The 21,238-nt window shown below is 38.0% G+C and overlaps 1 protein-coding gene across 2 annotated transcripts; it reads left to right on the top strand.

The window, feature by feature from the left end:
* The first annotated feature begins 4,526 nt into the window (after window positions 1-4,526).
* Window positions 4,527-9,793, top strand: LOC110064030 (octopamine receptor beta-2R-like). 2 transcript variants are annotated; one of them, XM_089271563.1, is made up of 3 exons: window positions 4,527-4,693; window positions 5,194-5,269; window positions 7,193-9,793. In XM_089271563.1, exon 3 carries the CDS (start codon window positions 7,230-7,232, stop codon window positions 8,322-8,324), a length of 1,095 nt encoding a protein of 364 aa, XP_089127689.1. In that variant the 5' UTR covers window positions 4,527-4,693; window positions 5,194-5,269; window positions 7,193-7,229; the 3' UTR covers window positions 8,325-9,793. The 2 variants fall into 2 exon arrangements, with proteins under 2 accessions (XP_089127689.1, XP_020626690.1); XM_020771031.2 differs by lacking the exon at window positions 4,527-4,693 and having other exon boundaries at window positions 5,172-5,269.
* The last annotated feature ends 11,445 nt before the right edge of the window (window positions 9,794-21,238 follow it).

Here is a 21,238-nt window from a genome sequence, read left to right as displayed (position 1 = left end):
ATGTAAACAAGAATTAATTAGACGTCTTCCCTTGTTTAATTTGCAGTAACTAATTATTGATGACAAAAATTCAATATTGACAGCAAAAAGAAACAAGACGATCGTCTTTTGAAAATCTTTAAAACATAAATCTTAAAATATTTCTGATACTTTGGCCTGTCCTACACAATTCGTCACCGAAGCAAAAGTGGTGAATATTTCACTCGCGTATTTTAACTGAGGTCCAACAACATTCAGAGCATTGAAAATTCTTCGACCAACAACAACTGAGAGAATTAATTTGACTCGAAGAATTTTTGGATTGTCAGAATTATATTTTTGACATGTTTCCTAAGAACGTAGAGATGTCCAGCAGCTCTGTCTACACCAGTCGGATACCAGAGGGCGGGAAGATGAGAGACCCTGGGAACGAGTTTGCCTGTTGGGATACTGCGGGCGAGCTTACAAAACAAGGAGCACTCAATTTTTTCTCCCCAGTCCGCCCTAAATGGCTTTTCTTTCGTTCGATCATTGGCTACCTATTTACGGCGTTTTTCCATTGAATAATTTGTACATTTGCTGTTTGATTGGTCTGAGAGAAGTGCCAGGCCACTCCTTGCTAAAAATTAATTTACATCAGGAGCCATAATCGGCGACGGAGACCGTAAGCGCGCGCCATTTCTAGTATTGGAGTTGTCCCCATGATATGGGACAATAATTCTATTTTTAGAACAAATTGCGCCATCGCCTGCGGCACACGCGCGTAAATGCTGCGAGGATTTTCAGTTGCGGATGTCGCGCGGGGAAATAACGTCCGAAATTCCGAAATTTTTCATGTTTTTGGCCCACAACTCAACGCGTTTACGTCTGTTGGAATTTTGCTTAAGTATTTTCGTCGTAAGCTGCTCCAGTTTGAGTGAAGTAAGACAGTGTCGAATTTAGGTATGTTCCGCTTTAAGCTTAGATATATATCGCTGACCAAGTTGTGTTCCGACGGATGCTTCTTTTACATGAGCTGTACATTACTCCGCTTTAAATTTCACATATGTTGAAGATTGACAGCTTTTCCATTACACAGCAACAAACTAGCTGGATATATTTAGATATAGCAGAGCTTCAAGACTTCATAGTTTCCCAGCTCCTCTTGCCACACGCTTGCGAGGAATTTGCCAGTCTATCGCGACCGAAAAGTAAAACAAAATAATTGCTAGTTTGAGTTTCGCCTGAATTGTAAGCAACGCTTGATGTTTCATCAAGGCCCAATAACTTTACGTCCGTAGATACTGCTCAGTTTTATTCGTGTAAAAATCCAGTAAATTCTCTGTTGTCGATGAATGAGAGCGCCCGCCGATGCGTGGTTTGTACAGTCAGTAAATATGACAAATTGTACTTCCGCCGCACTTTCGTGTTAAAACGTACATCGAACTCAAACAATAACTCTATAGTTTTTAAATATGTTTAAGATTGATAAATGTTTGAGAACATATTAAAAGCTAAGCTGAAAATATGGGAATAAAGCAGAAATAATCAGCAAAGTTACGATGACGCTTTCTTTAATCAACTTGGAATAACGATTTCGATTTTGTTGATCGAGTTATCAAAACTCCTTGTCTATTTTCATTTCCGCAGTGTAAAACTTCACTATGCTTATGTTGAAGAAACACACATGATGTTAGTAGCCTTTTTTGCGTTCGTGAAATTTGTTGCAGCATCTCAGCACAAAAGATAACGAAAGAAATCTTTGTCAAGATTTGTTGAAAACACCGACTTGGACTTGAAAGTGCACGAGCTGCACTATGCAAATGAACTAATTGTACGCGTCAGACTTTCCTTTCAAAAACTTTTGCAAACTCACCAAACAAGCAGAAACAATAAGAAACCATCAAAACATGTTTTGGTTATGATTAACCATTGTCCGAGAAACTCACAAATCAACTCGATACCAGAGTAGAGAGTTTTCTTGCTATATTCTTAAGTCAGAACAAACGCAAAAACATACGCGTAAGCTTACAACTAGCGCAAGCAGATCTTATTATTCATTCCCAGCGCGAGATTGAAGTCTTGTTTTCGACCCTGAAAAACCCACCTTTTCCGTTGGCTCAGAGCATAAAACTACATATAAGCGCCCTGGTTCTTAGTCCCTGCCTTATTCCCTGCCATCGCTGTGAAAAATACGCAAGAGAATCTCTCAACTCTCACCATTTGATCATGCAACGTGACAACATCCACGCGAGAATCCCCGACATGTGCGTGAATCCGCGCGGATATATGACGTCAGGATGGCGCAATTTGTTCTAAAAATAGAAAAATTGTCCCATATCATAGGTGCGCGCGGATCCCAAGACTTACCGTCTCCATCCCCGATTATGGCTTCTGTTTACATTTCATTATTATTTCCTGATTGCGTGTTTCTTTCCCCGGCGTTTTAAAATCTTTTTTTCCAGTAAGGTTAATGACATTGAAATCAAGTCGTCTCGACCTAGTAAGTAAGTAAGTAAGTAAGTAAGTAAGTAAGTAAGTAAGTAAGTAAGTAAGTAAGTAAGTAAGTAAGTAAGTAAGTAAGTAAGTAAGTAAGTAAGTAAGTAAGTAAGTAACTAAAGACTTTATTTAAAGAGGGTAGCACTAAAATAGTATAAAAATACTAACAAACCAGTGGCCCCCTAAAAATTGTGTACAATACGGATGTTAAAACTATGGCATAATTATGAGATAATATAACGAATAAAAATACAATAGATAAGAGATAAAATCAATTTAAAATACAAAAAGTATAACTAAATCACAGAATAAAATGATTTAAAAGCTGCTGTTCTTCAAAAATTTTTTTCCAAAGAGAGTTCCTAAGAGAATTAAGCGACGTTATTTTCCGTATTGATAGCGGTAAGCTGTTCCAGGCTTGACAGGCAGTCACAGTAAATGTTCTTCCTCCTTCAGTTTTACGTTTGATAACAGGGCGAGCAATAACAAAGTGTATAATCATAACACGTTGGTTTCTCATTGTAAGCGTTTGAAACATTGGTGCTGTTGTGTATCTTTAGAGTTTGATTGAGTTTGTTGCTAAAAGAAGAAAAAGAAGCCGGATAATCAATAAGGAAATTTACTCGTACTTTCTACTTATTCTCTTATTGTTGCTTCCAGCGAAAATTATAAAAGGCTGCATGTTTCAGTCCTATGACTATTTATGATTGCCGTAGTTGTTTATTTACGTTTATTTCTTGAAGGATTACCAAACAATCAAACTGACTGAATTATTAAGATAGCGCCTGCATGTTAATTGATTTAAGCACGAAGTCCACGAAGTCCATTTAGTTAAAACATTTTTGAACTTCTTTTAAGTAAAGAAGACAATTTTTCTAAGTAAATACGATAACTAGTTTGATGTCTTTAATAAGGCTAGAAGGCATGTGTCCCTCTTAACACTGAGTTAGCTTATTAACAAATAAACTTCTATGATACAGCTGCTCACTCCACATTAACATTGCTCGGCGGATCACACTACATGAGCGCGATTTAAAAAAAAAAAACACGAAAATTTAAAAGAAATATCGATCGTGTATTTACATAAAGCAAAAATATCTAGAATTTCTTAACCTGTAGCAATATTAAAGGTTTTGATCGCGTTTTCAGCGTTAACCCGCAAACTAGCTAGCTATGTATTTCTGTTTATATCTCAATACTCAGCTAAGCTAATTCCTTTTCCTGAATGTTTTGTGTCGGCGGCGTAGTTATTAAGATTTATTTCGCTTCAATCATTAGCTTATTGAATACGAGAAAACAGAATTGTGCTTGAAAATTTACATACAGAGGAACCCGGTTAATACGGACACTAAATTTGCAGTATTATCTGGTTGTCTATTAAGTTGGCTCTCATCACAACAAACGTTACGGACACATGTTTAAAAACGAGCGGATAAATAAAGTATGCCACTTGAAAAAAAGGATGTTTTAAAAAGCCTTAACTGTGACTAAAGTTTCAGTAAACTGAAGAAACCTCACGCTCATTCAAATAAATACTCAAATGCTTCACACTCAAATAATTGTGCTCTTGTTTAAACACCACAATATAATCATTTAAAATAGTCCGCGAACTTAATAAAATCCCATTTAGCTTGAGAAAACTTTCGTGTTCTTTCAAGACACAATCTTCACAATCGTGGCAAATGAAAAAAATGCATCACGATGACAAACAACAGTCGATGTCCTTCGCTTCATTCACTCAGACATGTCTGTTGTCCGTGTTAACTGCTGTCTGTATACTGTGAATGTAGGGAAAAAATACATGAGGTTATCGTCACGGAAAGTTCAAACTGCTCTCGGTGTTTGTATAACTGGGTGCCCACGGCAGAGCTGGATTCGACTGTATCCATTATTGAGCCATACCACTGCACAACACAAAAACCTATCGAAACAATAATTCATATCACTGGGCATTCGTCCAAACGCTGTAGTGTTGATCATAACAAATAAACATTACAAACTTTAATGATAATTGCGACTTCCTTTCACCTGCAGAAAGTTCAGACCGACATATGGTCGAATATATTAACATTTAGTTATTCAAATTATAGTTGCCAACCTTGTAAGAAATGAAGTCGACGACAAAGGGCTTCAATACGATAACATTTATGCCTGAGCTGATTCTAATTCTTTGTCCATTCTATCATTGATTAGAAGCCAAGCAAGAGCGTGAAACTGCGACAATTACGTGTTTCGGGTATGTATTTTGAAACAAAACTGTATTTTAATAAAATATTCTGAAAAATCCCCAAACATCACAAACGAATCAGCTTGTTCTGCATAAGAATATGATAAAGTATTTTTTACCAGGCTTAGCGTCATTACTGTTTCAAAGATTCGTATTTCTCGTTAACATTGTCATAAATGTAATGAGCGAAACATTTCTTAAACGATATGAAATATTCATTTAGCAATTATATATATGTATTCATATTTACGCAAAAACAAGTCAAAAATTGAACCTTTTATGGCCCTAGGATATGATGTACATTAAAAATGAATTATCTAAAGTGTAAGCGGGTGGTCATGAAATACTAAATACAATATAATATAAAACATCTATTAGTTGTGTAAGAATTAGCCAACGTTTTCTATTTATGAACATGAACGAGTAAAACCTTAATTAAAACCAACTGAAGTGATATAAATTAGCAAGACCTTTGTTTAGTGATTCATTACGTTTTCACGTCTCTTCAGAAGTGCACAATATTCCAGATGGTATTTGCAAAGAATTACTAGCTGTTTCCCTTCACATTAGAGCAGCGGATTCAAGGTAAGATATTTGATCGATTTTAACTGCTCAGTAACATCACTGGCACCCGGTGGCAGTCTGAACTGAGTGGCGATATCATGTAAAACATCTGATCTGAACAGTCGCCAAGCTTAGATCTAAGAACGACTCAACGCTATTCTCGCAGACACTAGAAGCGATGAAAGCATCCTTTAACGCTTCACATCAACGACAGTTTTTAGTACAACCTCGGCGAGCTGCGGCTAGTTTGGCCATACTGAAAACAAATAGCGTGTGAAGAAAATATACCGGTCCATCCTTAATGTGGCAGATGTATTGGTCACCATCATAAATATGCACGAACAGAGCTGGTTCTTGTCAGTTAAGCTTTAACGTAAGTAAATCAAGTACATAAACGACGTTTCGCATGCACGAAGAAAGTCAAGCGTACAAAGCCAAGACGAATCGTTAGAACAGTGCAAATGATGGTTAGTTTCAGAATGATATCTTTTATGCACTTCCCTAGTTATGCAAATGATCCGTTGAAAATTTTACTCCGTGGTAGCTACGTATTGCATATACCGTGAGTTTTTATATTATATGATATTTTACTTGATCCATCATTTGCTAGAGTTTATTAACAAAAAATCATAACCTGAGAGATGGAGCTTTGGAAAATTGCAAACCCTAAGGTTGTTGTTATCGAAAACAATAGCCTGTGTTAATGTCATGCATGAACTTATCATGTTCGATTTTTATAACAAGTAGAATTAATTTCTTAATGTAAAATAAACTTCTTTTTAGAATTGAAGAGATGTGACGAAAACAACACGCACGTCACGGGTGTATATAGCTTTTTATCTTACTATATTGCTGCTGCTTCTCTATCCGTCCATTTGTGTTTGTCTTTTCCGAGGGAATTTTCACATTGAGATAATCTCTTAACCTTCTTTCACATCTATTCATTTGTATTCTGAATAAACCTTTATTGTATTGTACCAAAATTGGACATTTTAGACATTTTGTCGCTGTAATTTTTCGCTAAAAATATATTGTTTTTCTACGATCATCTTGGTCTTTCAAAAAAAGCCGATTGTTAGCTGAATGTTTTGGTCTAATAAAATTCCTGTTCACAGGACCGAAGGGCACACTTAATAAGGAAATAAGTTCGTTGGGCGGTAACTTTTGGAATGAGCACGCCAAATCATTTTAGAGGACTTGCGCTCCGGCGTTCTGACGCTCTCGTGTTCAGCTCTTGTTTAGGTCGAGTCCTCTTATCCTTGATAAAGGAGCCTGTGAAGGAGACAGATTTTGTGACACGATCAGAAACTCTATTTCAAGCATGAACATTGTCAAAACCATAGCTGATACCACAAAATACCCAGCGAAATTTGCTTTTTATCACCGAAGCCAAATGTTGTCTTCCTATAAACGAGGTCGCTGGACCTTACCAGCTATAAGGTAGCTCTTATTTTCTGATTGTATATAGTCAATCAGAGGAGGGGGAACATGCAGTCAAAAAGAGAACATCAATGAAAGTGATTTTTATACGGTTTTAAGGAATACCGTCCTGTGGCATCAGAAGTTCAAATACTAGGTATGAAACGAGTGATGTACCAAGGGAGGCTGTAGGCGAGTGTGTACACGCATTTCTCAGCATTATATTTTTAAGAGAAGCGACATCACATTTATATACTTTTCAAAGAAAAAACTAATGCCGATTACGGCAGGATGACTTCAGCTAATTTATCTTTAACTGGTTTAGGTCGAGGAATTGTCTTTGTAGTATTTTTTTGTAGTATTTGGGGAGAATGGTCTGTATAAACATTAATGGAAGCCTACAAACAAAATGTCCTTATGTCATGCGCCTCTGGAGGAAGCATGGAGCAATGCTGATTTCTACGAACATTTTACATTTACTCCAAGTTAGCTGAATCTCCAAAACGGTTTTATTTTTATTTTTAGATTTCTTTCTTGTCACCTACGTTGTATCCATGTTAACATGAACAACAGCACAGCTTCAACTCCGTTACCACCCAACTATGGCAAAGCAGCATTGAATGAACTTCTTCCTGTTGCCATAGCAATAACTCTGGCCAACGGACTGGTGTTCGCGTTATTTTACAGAAGGAAAAGTCTTCGAACTTCATCCAATTACCTGTTGCTTGGTTTGGCGGTTTGCGACTTCCTTACAGGTGCAATCAATATTCCATACTTCATTGTTTTCAGTTTCGAAGTTGTTCCGCAAGCCATTCAGAAAGACTATTCTTATTGGCTGTACATTCTGCATACTCTGATGTCCGTGTCAGCTGCTTATCATATTCTCGTCATAACGGCGGAAAAGTACTTGGCGATTGTCAGGCCACTGAAACACTATCTGGTAACCAAGAAAATGGCGTTGAAAGTGTTGGCTGGGATTTGGATCACATCTGCATCCATTGCTGTCATTCCGTTACTTTGGAAAAACAGCCAGTCACGCGTTTATTTCATTGTCCATTCTTCGGTTTGTCTTCTAGTAGTATTTGTTCTCCCATACGCATTTATGATTTATGCGTACATAGTTATGTTCAAAGCGATTACCAGTAAAAGAAGACCATCGTCAACTCACAGAGATACGTCAAGGTTACACAAGAAAAGCATCCATGATCAAAAGTGCATTTTAGTTTTCGCAGTGATGGCGGCGGTATTTGCATTTTGTTGGTTGCCCTATTTCACCATTGCGCTGCTACTTAACATAGAGATCCATCTCAAGTCAAATATTTCTAAACCAACTTTAAAGACCACCAAAGTGCTTGCCTTCGTTCGATACATGACATCCATCATTAATCCTCTGCTTTATACCTTTTTCAAGCGCGACTTTTGGCAGGCTCTACGAAATCTTCCCGTCAAAAGCGGGTATATGTACAGAAGAACCTCGTCGACGTACTCGAGAAGTCGATCGCTGCCGCATGATACAGTGACAAGAAAAAAGAATTCTATTGCCGACAATTCCATGCTATCTCGGCTCTCGTGGACTGGAGAAACTACTTCAAGAGCAAACGATAAACTGAAAACGAACACCGCAGAAGAACACATGGTTTTCATATCTTCCGTGTAAGAGCACGAGAAACACGTTAGTGGTAGAATGACCTTGCGTTACGCCGCTTTCGGTATCAGCAATCACAGATTATTTGTACACAATAACTCTGCTTGCAAGTACTTAAAAAAATTGTCTTGTTTCACGAAAAAAAAAGTTTAGTTTTGCAGTCTCTTGCGCAAAATGTTCCGACTAAAAGTGTTCCGCTGAAGTTCTTTAATATTTGCGAATATTTTTTTTGTCCAGTTCAGTTAGTATAGGTAATCACATGGTTTCGAGTTCAATTTGATTTGCACGAGTGAGGTTTTCAAAAACGGGCCGCTTCGGCAAGTGGAATATTCAGCTTTTTTAAAAACTCACAAGTGCTAATTAATTCCAAATTGAACTAGAAAAACCGTATGACTACTTATTAATAATATAAACATGAAAAAATTCGCGTGGAGGAAGTGTCGGAAGATCTTTCTTGAAGCCATTTTTTCTCATTCGAGAAAACTTTTTTCAAAGTTTCCGCACTAAATTTTCGCCATCACTTTGCGTGATATCATTGGCTTAGAAATTTCCTATTTTCTTTCAGCCAATCATAATCTAGGATTACGATGTGTAATTTGCACTGGTGTTACACTTGAACTGCATTGCTCTCAGCCAATCAGAATCGAGTAATTTTTTCATGTATTTGACAAATTGACGTCAGTTTTTTATGCGTCTGTCCTCTTACTGATGATAAATTGCGTCATAACATACTCAAAGTGGCTGTGGAACCACGAGCCGCAGGCGAGTGGTTCCGCAGTAAACTTTGACAATGTTATGACGAAATTTATCATCAATAAGAGAACAGACGAATAAAAAACTGACGTCAATTTGTTTTTTACAATAACAAGACCCCAAAATGGCCAAATGCCGGGATAAATGAGGGAAAAAGACGCCGTAAACTTGCCGTAAACAAAGATAACTGATTTTTTTTCAAACTGACGCAAACATTGTCAATAGCTTTTCTCGTATTTTGATTGGCTACTTAAAAAAGTCCATTAAATATCATTGGTTAAAAAGTTGACAGTTTGACAGCTGAAAGTTTAACTTGAAAGCTTGCATGTACTCTGTACTCTTATTGATGATAAAAATGAGCCAGTCAGCGCGCGGGAAATTAGACAGTTATTGTAAAAATTATTATTTAAATAGAGCGGTTTTCAATTGAGTGTCGTAAAACCAAAACCAAACCAATTACTTACCAATTAGACTACTCAGCTAATCTCAAACCGTAGTAAAACCAAAACCAAAACCAAAGTAATTGTCTAATTACTTTCGACACTCAAATGAAAACCGTTCTAATAATAATAATACTAATAATTATAATAATAATGATGATGATACTAGTAATCTGTAAATCAATAATCAAAATTAATTTAGTAACAAAGGAGTTACAAAATCAGTTGAATTGCATGGAATACAATAAATATGTACTTAGCTATCTCACGTAGATAACTAGAGTGAAACCTGTATTGAGGACGTTCATGCTAATTGTTTCTGCGCATCCTTACTACGCACGCAAATTCACACGCCACGTCATGCGTGAGAGCGCGCACTAAGTGATAAAATGAACAATGATAGGGCAGATGACCATTGTTATAGCTTTGCCTGGATTTAATGGTCTTGGACGTTCAGTGACCCCTACCAGTTGACTAAATTCACTTAATAGGTCCACTTAAACAATATTTGACAGAGAACATTTCACTTCAAAGATCTAATTGCAATATTTCTGGGCTTACAGACACTGTTGCCTTATTCGCTAACGAAGCCCGATTTTTTTTCAGATTTAAGGTGCTCCTCCGGGCATGTTCTCTCCAAAACGAAGTCTGTGACCCCCATCTTTCTTACATTTCTGACATAACTAACTCATTATCTTACAGTGGTAAAAGTCTCAGAAAAAAAAATCAATGTTTGAAAATTTTCGCGCGAATGTCCTTAAGCGGACACCCTTGGGACCTTCATTAGTGTCCGCTTAAGGACGTTCGCGCGAAAATTTTCCAGTCGATAGATTTTTTAAAATAAATTTACTGTAGTCAGATAAGGAGTTACTTGTGACAGAAATGCAAAAAAAAATTGGTGGTCACCGACTTCGTTTCAGAGATGAAGCGTGTGGAAAACTACCCTGATTTTGAAAAATTGGCGCACGTAATTCAGCGTGATCTACAGGGGTTTATAGTTAAAAGGTGAGTCAACAGAGGCAAACGATCTTAGTCATATATTGTAGAAGTGGGTTTGTTGCGTAAATAATTCCAAATATTACCAACGTTTTCACAAAACTTAGCCTTTCAAGAGACATTTGAAACCGTCGCACATATAAACGAAAAGCTATTAAAAAGAACGGAAGGCGATGGGGTGTCTGGAAAACCCGAATAGCGAATAGCGAATAGTCGCGAATAGCGAACAGCGAATGGTCCCGAATAGCAAATAGCGAATAGTACGAATAGTGCGAATAGTCTCGAATAGTGCAAATAGTGGCGAACAGTCTCGAGTAGTGGCGAATAGTGGCGAATAGTGGCAAATAGTGACAAATAGGGTACCCAGTATCTCGCAGTCAACCTCGCAGCAACGTAGGATGGGATTTTCCCGCTAAAAAGCGCAGACGCTTATCAGGACAAAAGGTGTTTCTAAACCGTAATTTCTTCTGTGTTAACCGCTGCAAAAGCGTAAATACCTCTTTATTAGGTTATCCTTGTGTTTTCTGTTTTCTTAATGTCGGCGATGGACAGTCGTAGCCTGAGTCCGGAGAAGGAAAGGTAATAAATTCACAGAAATTCTGTTGCTTATTTGGATAATCAATTAACGCGGGACATTAGATCTAAAGCGGTGACTATTGACGACTATTCGTCACTATTCGCCACTTTTCGCGACTGTTCGCCACTATTCGCACTATTCGCGACTATTCGCTATTCGGGTTTCCCAGACACCCGAAGGCGATGGTGCATTTTGCAAAAAATTCAAACTTCTAGTCGATAGATTTCCTTCATTTTTTCGTTAAACCGGCGTAAAAAATCGGTAGGGAAAATGGTCAATCGAAAGAAAAATAGGGGTCACCGAACGTCCAAGATCGTTAAATCCAGGAAAAGCTATAGCAATGGCCATCAGCCCTATATATCATTGTTCATTTTATTACTTAGCGCGCGCGCTCATGCTTGACCTGGTGTGTGAATTTGCGTGCGCAGTAAGGATGCGCAGAAACAATTAGCGCGAACTTCCTTAATACAATACCTTTTGTAACCCAGTGCGACACGGTGTAAGATTTAAAGATTGCTCATAGCACAATGTCCAGTCAGTCAATGCATCAATCTGGAATAATCTACTTAGCTTTAAACGACAACGATGAACAATGTTAAAGAAGTCTAAGCTGAGCTTTTGGAAGTAACAAAAAGCTTTAGGAAGCGTAACTGGGTTGCATTTATTATAGTAAATATTTCAGAATTAGAAAAAGGAAATGGTAAATTGTATATGTTGCATGGAAACCTAGATATTGCAATGGTATATCTTAGGTTCAGTTAAATAATGTAATACATAGTGAAAATTCTGCATAATAGAAGATAGAAAAATATGAAAGAATCAAGGAAAAGCTGAAGGTTTTGTTAATGTTGATGTGTTAAACTCAAGCAGTTACCTTTCTCATTTTTGTACTTGTTGTTTAGGCAAAATGACTGCCTCCATTGTAAATGTGGAATTTTAAGGCGTACAACGATTTCACATAAAAGAGTCTGCATACGAATTAAGCGGCCCATCAAGACTATGGTTATTTTTGGTTTACTTCTGTAGCATGGAGCAACCAGGAGTATTTCTACTCCCTTCCCCCCACCACCAACAACAGCAGTAAACTTTGGACTTAAGCTGGCTAACAGCAACATATTTAGAAGAAATAAACTGATCATATCGAGATCTCAATTGTTTTTCTGATTCTTTATTAATGTAACTTTCTTCAGTAAGAGAAAACTGTGTACCTTTCATCGCACTGTCATCGCCACTGACCATATTGTTACTCACTTCGAATAAATATTTCACGGGCACATTGGCCGTCATATTTCGCCTTAATGTCAATTCCTTTGCTAAGTTCCACAACTATGACTGTAAACAGTGCGCTAAATTATACTAGGCTTCGAACAAGTTCAAAGTACAACCAATAAAATTCATAATTACATGTAATGAAACACGAGACAAAGCAGCAAATTACCAGGGAAAACATTTAAAATCTCACTTCAACCGAGTGTTCCTGCATCATGGCTCCAATGACTTCCTTCATGTTATCTGGTTTCAGTTTCTTCCGGAAGGTATCGTTGCTTATATCAGGCATTGGCTTGAAACAATCACTGTAACTCTCCGATTCCGCATTTCTTGAATTCATCTGTGTAGCTAAATAGCCCCAGATAAAAGCATCAACTGAAGTCACTCGGAAGGTTTCACTCTAAAGGTTTCCAATATAAACCCTTCCAGTCGACCAACAGTACTGGATAACAGTCGAAATAAGTTCACTCTGAATGCACTTGTTTCACTGAAGTTTCCAATCTAAAAACTGGCAGCACAAACAGTCTTCTGATCGACCAAGAATAGATTCTTCTAACATTCTAAAGACGCGGGGGAAACAAAGCACACACGCAATGTCTTCTGGGTAGCGATTGCGCAATTTAACCATTTTTGAGTTATTTTTTTTTCAAGTTATTTTTTTGTGACAAAAATACCTCATAATCGGCGCGCCGGGGTATGTTATGGACGGGTCAATGGATGAGTGAGTGAGAGATGTATGTATGTCACACTAATCAGATTGGATCTACTATAGACAGCCAATCAAATTTCTTGTTGTAAAAGTAAATGGTATGTGAGAAGATTTGATCCCGATACAGTTCAGAACGGCCATATTAATTCTTCTATAAAAGAGGAGGAAGTATTCATATATTGGGCTTACTTCGACATTTTCTGTGGGTTAGGTTGAGGATTTTGTGGGCGCGTTTGATAATCATTTGCAACTGGATAATCAGTCAAAGAAACATAGTGTTTGGCATATAACTACGAGCATGCGATGAAGGGTGAGCTTTGCCCATTAGATTAGTTTCTGAATTGTCTTAGCCCCTCTACCACTAGGTTTAAGATGTGAATGAAAAACAAGTTGATGTGGTTTCTATGATAGGATCAATTGTATTTTAGGGGGGCGGAATGCACTACTGAGAATGTGAAGAGGTTGTGACCAGGTTCAAATCGGTGTTGTATTGAAACCTAAATATTGCTGCAGAGTTCGTAATAAGTGTTCCGGGCGTAGGCCTACTCTGGGACCTTAAGTCACCTTAAGTTAGTTATTAATGTGAATAAGCGAAAACCCTGACAACATTGAAAAGAAAAGATTTAGTTTCATTAAAACGTATCTTTTCACTGCTCCAATAGTAAACAAGAACCATTATAATTGTAAAATCGTCACAGGATAGTATCTTTTTGTTCTGTCGACGAAATTAATCGCAGTCTATTCGCTTTTTACATCGAAACTTATCAATGGATGCTGAAATTAACGACACTGATTGGTGTGACATACATATATCTCTCACTCACTCATCCATTGACCCGTCCATAACATACCCGACGCGCCGACTAAGAGGTATTTTTTTTACAAAGAAATAACTCAAAAATTAATTGTAACTATTAACATTGTTAATGTTTTTAAAGTCATTGAATCGCTTAATCTTGTAGTCTCGAGTACTGTCATTAAATGTAAACAAAAATTAAAAATTGAGTCATTATCAACTAGTGTTAAGTAAACTGAATTAGAAAATATTACTAAGAAAATACGCGCGCTGATTGGTTACAAATCGTATTTCTATAACTCGATGGAAACACAGAACTAGCACGAGCTGTCGACGTAATGATGGCGCGGGCAAAGAGAATTTACATTTTGATAATCAAAGTTAACAAGTTGTTTTCCTTTTTTTCGCCGCGGTGTCTTCTAAAAGAAATAGAAAACATGTGAAGGTGAATCAATCAACATGACACGAACGTGGGACGAAGAAAAATTCTGAGTTCCCGACAGGAATCGAACCCATGACCTCCCGAACACCGGGCGGGCGCTCTATCCAATGAGCTACGAGAACTCATGACTTTGTTCTCCATGAGTTCTCGTAGCTCAGTGGATAGAGCGTCCGCCCGGTGTTCGGGAGGTCACGGGTTCGATTCCTGCCGGGGACTCAGAATTTTTCTTTGTCCCACGCTCGTGTCATGTTGATTAATTCACCTTCACATGCCATTACCGAGCTTAAAATTCACCATCTTTATTAACTTATCAATAGAAAACATGTTCTCCGTCTTTCTATCGAGTTATAGAAATACTCGTGGAAGTTTGGGAGAACTCGAAAAGGCTGTGGAAACACTCGTCTGCGGCTCGTGTTCCAACAGCATTTCTCGTTCTCCCAAACTTCCACTCGTGTTTCTATAACTCGATAGAAACACGGAAAATGTAGACCAAATTATTCTATTCAAAGTTCAATTTAGCCTAAACAATTGATCCGGAAGTAATTATTGCAACAGAACGAGCCAACACAAACAAAACATGTCTAAATCAAAAACATTTCTAAAACATGTGTAGCAAATTCTCTGTGCACGACCACAGTGTGTCGTAATGTCATGACTAAAATTTTGTTTTTAAACAACTGGAGAGGTCATCAAACAATGTGCACATTGTACTTCCATTGTACTTCTAATGAATTGATACAATACATGAACAAACTTGAATTAACCTGAATCAACTTGTTAACCAAAACTGCAACAGCACACGGCACACATTAACTTAAGCCATCTTTATTAAGGGTCCACGGACGGATTTCTCGAACGTTGCTAAGGCTCGGTTCATACGTCGCATTTCTGCCGTGTCGAGCATGCGTAAATGTGTTCCCGCCAAAGAAAAAGAAGAAACTTGGCCATTCTCGACCCAATGTAACCTGAACGTATTGCAACACATACTGCTCCGTTGTCAGCCTTCTCCTTCTCGTTCCATTGGCGGACAATTTTTCGCAAAATTAAAGTCCTTCGTCCACAGTCGCATTTCTGCCGCACTTAAGGTGGCCGAACACAGTTTTCAAGTGCCTATGCCTAATTCGCCGATCCGTGATCCGGTGCGTGATCCGACCCGTGATCCGCTCCAATCCTGGTTTTGTCGACGCCGGCCTATCAACCGGGTTAAAATAATATGCAAATTAGATACACGGCCCAAATTCTCACGTTTCGTTTATCTGAAGGCAATCGCCTCCAAAAACTTTAAACCTCTAAAACGTAACCAAATGTCCGCGTGTTCAAAAATCAGTTTTATAGCTTTTTATAGTTTTTTTTTTTTACGCCCGTGGTTCAATACAGTTTTAAAATTTACACCGTCAATTAGTTTTACGTGTTTCCGGTATTACGAAAATATGCTACATAGGAACGCTTCGCAATGTTAAATTCTGAAGAAGGCTGGTTTGGCCAGCCGAAATACAGTATACCTTCAAAAAATCATCCTACGTTGTGTCGGTTTCTGCTTTTATATTCTCCATTTTATATGTGAAGCCGATTAGATCACTATTGTTTTGACATATACCAGCAGGATCATCGTTCGAGTTGCTCACTATAATTTCTGACCGCTTTGCCTACCTGTCAAGATGGCAGCTCTGTGCTGTGCCACTAGGACGGACACATTTAAGCAATAAAGCCACGTACAGAAAAATAAAGTCCCAAAACGGCAATTCTTCCTTCAGTCTCTTCTGAAATACCGTTTTGATCCATGATGAAAAGAAGACTTACATTGTATCGCCACGTGCATCTTTCTGATGATTATCTTTCTCTGGCGATGAAGTTATCTCTATGATTGTTTCCTCGCTGAAAACAGGGGCATGTTTCAGCGTTAATTTGCGTTCGAAATTAAATCTTTCAACTGCAAGTCTGCATAACGTAAATTAAACCTACATTTCCATTGCCAATTCCACGATGGCCAGCAGGCAGTCTGATAACAGGACCTCAGATCATACCATGTTATGCCGGTCTGTTATCCAGGAAATGTGTCATTTATTTAACACAAGATGAACACGTGGACAACGTTAGAGTCATGCATCACGCGTCACGCCACTTGACTTTCTTAACAGAGATCGTTGTCTCATGGTTAGCATAGGACCATGTAATTAGCATATAATTACCTCCTCCTCGTTTTTTTAAATTTCGTTATTTATATTTGTTATTTGCATTTTTATATTTTTTATCAGATGTCTAACTCGATCTTTAACTCGAAGTCCAACTCGAAATCTAACTCGAACTCGAACTCGAACTCGAATGCAAATTCGATGGTTCGGGATTCCCAAATTCAATTAGAGCTGACAAGTTATCGGCTATTGTTCCTGGGATATTAAACAGAAAAGAAGCTTTCATTTCTGGACGGTTTTTACGTCTCTGCAGTAACAGTTTAATATTTTCATTTGATGGGCATTTTATGACATTCTTTTCAATCCGATTTTTTTTAAGGTGAAAAGTATGAAAACTGTTCAAATGTTTTTTGAAGACTGCGCGGTACCAAGTTAAAGTGCAATTTAATTAAATCAGACTTTCAGCGTGTCTCTTTCTTTCTATTTTCGGTGTAGTAGTGTTGTGTAAAAAATGGTAAACTTACGACTTGTATAAAATGCGAAAAGTTCTCTTAACTTGAGTATTTTTGAGCAAAAATTCCTCTTGGGGGTTGGAAGGGCTATGTGATTGGTGAATGAGGGAGTTATGCATGTGCGCGTGTCACACCAATCACAGCGTGGGTTGTATCAAAGAACGAATCAAATTGCCTGTTAGAAAATAAGATGGTATCTACATTAATCTGGAGATTACTATAGTTTGTTCAGTCAAACATTTTGTGGCTTACCTTATTAAAGGAAATTAACGCTCGTGTTAATTAACGTATCAGTATAACCCATTTGACCATCCGCGCTCGGTCCGCTCTAGCGTTCGTGGTTTTAACAAAAACCCATATAAACCGTATATTTATTGAAGCTTAATAACTACAGATTATGTCCCGACCTGTTCAAAACGGTAAAAATATACCGTGTTTCGAAAATGTGAATATGTTTACAAAACTTGACGAACCCATAACTCAAGGTATGCGCCCGCTAAATTTAGGTCGGAGAAAACGATTAACATGGCGTCCGTTTCTTCACACACTGACCTCAAAAACCGTGTCTCAGATTTTTGGCACATGCGTTTGTTATTATTTTACAAGAGGATAAAGTTAGAAAAGGGTGAAAAATAGGACTGCCCGCGAAAAAAAGGCATAACTTTTTAATGAAAAGAATAATCAGAATTCGCAGACAAGATTTTGTCGGCGATCGTTCTAACAACATTCTCTCAGAATTTCAGCCAATTTGGTCCAGGGGCTGCCGACCTGGAACTCGAAATGCACGTACAACTCGCCTATTTTTTTTTACTTTCGAGAAAAAGGTCAAAAGAGAAAAAACAAAATTCGGCGACATCCAAGTATTATGAGACTATCACACCAAGGGAGACACCGCAGAGGAATCAGCTTTCTATGTAACAATAGGACTGTGACAGTTAACATGGAACAGGTACAAATTTCCGCGACAGCGCGCGGTAAATTATTCACCAGTGAATAAACCGCTTTTTCATGTGTGAAGTCAGAATTCCAAACAGGGGCACCCAACGGATCGTTTCGGTAAATTATCTGTTCGGAAGGCCTTTAATCCCCTCTGATTTTCTTGAGAGAATTGGCACCTCGAACTTTCGTGATATGAGAAATTTAATGTCTGTTGTTTTCGGACTGTTGAAAATGTCGTTTTGGGTACCGAAAAAAGGCCAGCTATCATTTTCGGAAAGGCGATAAGACCTAAGGTTTTCGGGAAATGGACAAAAAAGCCCTAATAAATTCGAGGATACTCAATTTCCCCTAGAATATCCGAACAGATAAAATTTTTTTAGTGCAACCTAAAATTAACCTACAGAGCTTTAAAAGTACTCCAGATAGCCTAAAACAGCGTCTAACAGCATTCGAGAGAAAACGGTCGTTGGGTGCCCCTGTCCAAAGTTAGTAGACGTAAAATTATCTTTTGATTCACTATATTAGCATTCGCAATTTTACGTATAGGTTGACTAATCTTCAAAATTATGACCATGTCAGTTAACATGCCGAAGGCCCGTAGAAGGTCCCCGAGAAAATGCAAGCGCACAAAGGGAAACGCTGGAGCGGACGTCGTAACCGGGCGTCGTAAACGGGACTTCATCGACTGATGTTGATCCAAAGGCAAAGATGCTGGAAGAAATGACAATTGCTGGGTAAGAAAAAGAAAATGTTGTACTGCTGATTCTAATTTTGTACAATCGATCTGCCTTTCAACTTCGTCCACTTCAGTCTTCGTCAATCTGCTCTGCTTCGACAGTTTCTTGCAACAGTATTTTAGCGCGGCTTGCGCTCATTTCGGTTTGCTCGCTGGCTTCGTGATCGCGATCGTTGTCCAGTTCATCCAGCAATTTTTCTTGATTGTAAAACGACCCTTTGTCGCTTTCCGCTAATTTAGCGGCCCACTCTTTGTCGAAAGTGTTTTTCGCCTTCTTTGGCCTTCCTTTAGCCGATGAAAACGGTCAAGATCGCTTTTTCTTATACGAAGACATCCGGTACTAATTTCGGCGCGCGAATCACGTGTCTTGATGTCATGTGACTTCTTGCCTCGATAATTAATTCATTTGACAGAACTTGTCAACTCTCAATTAAGTAATTAATATGCAAAAAATCTTTCTCGCGCAATAACTAGCGGCAGATATAATATTTTTTCGTGGATTTTTTTTTATCTTAAAGATTACCATAAGATTTATCCAACCGCTTAAAAAAGTAAAATTTTGCAAAAATGGCAAATTTTCCCCTTACTGATACCGAATTGACGCGAATTGAAGGTAAATTTACTTCCCAATAAAAGAAATTAACGCGAAAGAGGGGGCAAAATTTCAAATGAGGGAAATTAACGCGTCTGCTCCAACAACAAAAAAAATAAAACAAAAAACAAAACAGAATTTGTTAAGAACAGGAACCAATCTATTTTAACACTGTAAAGCTGACAGCGAACACGAACAAAATTCAGTGGAAGTACAGTAAACTATTTAACAATGTGAAAGATTGATGCGAAATGTGAAGTGCGCGAATAAAATTTATTGTTTGCCTGTGTCAAGAGTGTCTAGAGTGTGTCAAAGATTTGGGGGAAGATAATGGTGATTAACGTCGCGGAAATTAACACGCAACTTAATTAACAGCACGGAAATTAACATTTACATAAATTAATTATAACGCAACTTAAATTAACGCGAATTTCAAAAATTCGCTTCAATTTCATGAAGCTTTAATTTCCTATAATAAGGTACTATTTAGTTATCTTACCATTACCGATGTAACATCGTGTGTACATCATAAATTCCCAGTTTCTTTCTTGCTGTACATCGCAACCAAAAAAATATGTCAAATTAATCAAATCATTACTGTAAACAGTTCCATGAATGCTCCTATCTCCGAGACTTTTAGTTCACAAAAAATAACTCTTGCACGCCATGCGTGCCTATGTTTCGACGTAGGAGACGGCTCCGTTCGCATTTTATGACTGGGTTCGCCTACGGCAACCCAGTAAAAAGCCCTTGAAGTGTCCGCTTATTAACCGCGCGGCCATGGGCCGAGCGCGGTTCTAGGTTTACCCGTGGTTTATTATTATTATTATTTTTTTTTTTGTCGGCGGCCAGACGCAGACCTCCGCTCGGCCAAACTTTGAGTCACGCAACGTGTGATGTTTTTCCGCCAGAAGCTGTTAAAACATAAACACACGAACAATTTTACGGATATTGTTTTCTTTTTTGTGGGTAAAATATATTTTCTTTTCGCTTTATCAAAGCGTTGGATTTAAAGGTAATAATAAATATGCTGAAAAAAGGTATTACGTCAGCCATGGAATGCGCTGACGTTGCAGCTTTCACTTTCGCTACGTGACAAATAAGATCGTGTTTACTTTGCAAGTTTATTTCGGCAGAAGCGACGGTCATTAATTTATTTGTAATTTTGCGAGTATTTCTTGCGGTTTTAGGCAAATGAAGTAAATCCTTTGACTGTTTCATCGCAGCGAGTTCATAGATCGGAAAGAAAATTAAATGTTTGGAAGCGAAGCAAAGAACGTGTCAGAACGTGCAAAGATTACGTCATTGATAGGGAAATAACCACCGTACTAAAGATAGCCGTAGATAACGCAATTCTTGAATTATGTGACTCGTGTGACTTCTTTGCTAACCCTTAACTCAAGGGAAAAAAACAATTAAATGTAATCGTGACTTTAAAGAAAGAAAGCGGTTTGTAATAGTGTTCGTATCTTCATGCCCATACATATCCCGAAGAAACTTCCAGATTAAGACTATTACGTCATCGGAGATGTCACAACGGCTACGACTGATGGTGCGATAATAGAGTTTATGTTGATCAAGTGCTGTGATGTCTACAGTAATCAATGAATCATCAAAGATTGCTTTGGAATATGCACTGCGTTGCGACTGTAGTACTAAGAAAACAGTTAAATTTTAAAAGCGCGGTTATAAGATCTAACAGATCTTCTTGTTGCAGGTTTTTTTGCAACAAAATGGCTTAATGTTGGTGTCCGCGTCCGCCTAACAGAGCTCGAGGTGTCCGCTAAATGCAGGTTTTTCACAGTACAAGTGGGAAGACAATTTAGGGACTCAAGCTGGTGTCCACTTAATATAAGGTCCGCTTAATACAGGTTTCACTGTAAAACGTAAATCCTCGATGTACCGCCTTGGACGTTTATTTCAAATTTAGGAGAAGACGGGGGGCCGCTTATTCGAGGGGGACGCTTATTTAATTTTTCCTAAATCGTGGTCAGATATGATCGGGATTTTTTTATAATATATATATGTGTCAG

Source organism: Orbicella faveolata, unplaced genomic scaffold (assembly GCF_042242905.1).
Source record: "Orbicella faveolata isolate gen_17 unplaced genomic scaffold, um_ofav_v1 contig_34, whole genome shotgun sequence".
Lineage (NCBI taxonomy): Eukaryota > Metazoa > Cnidaria > Anthozoa > Scleractinia > Merulinidae > Orbicella > Orbicella faveolata.
This window is presented reverse-complemented; position numbering and strand designations above follow the sequence as displayed.

What these genes read in the sequence shown, in the direction of transcription:
- LOC110064030 (XM_089271563.1), top strand. Translation starts at nt 7,230, where the DNA reads ATGAACAACAGCACAGCTTCAACTCCGTTACCACCCAACTATGGCAAA.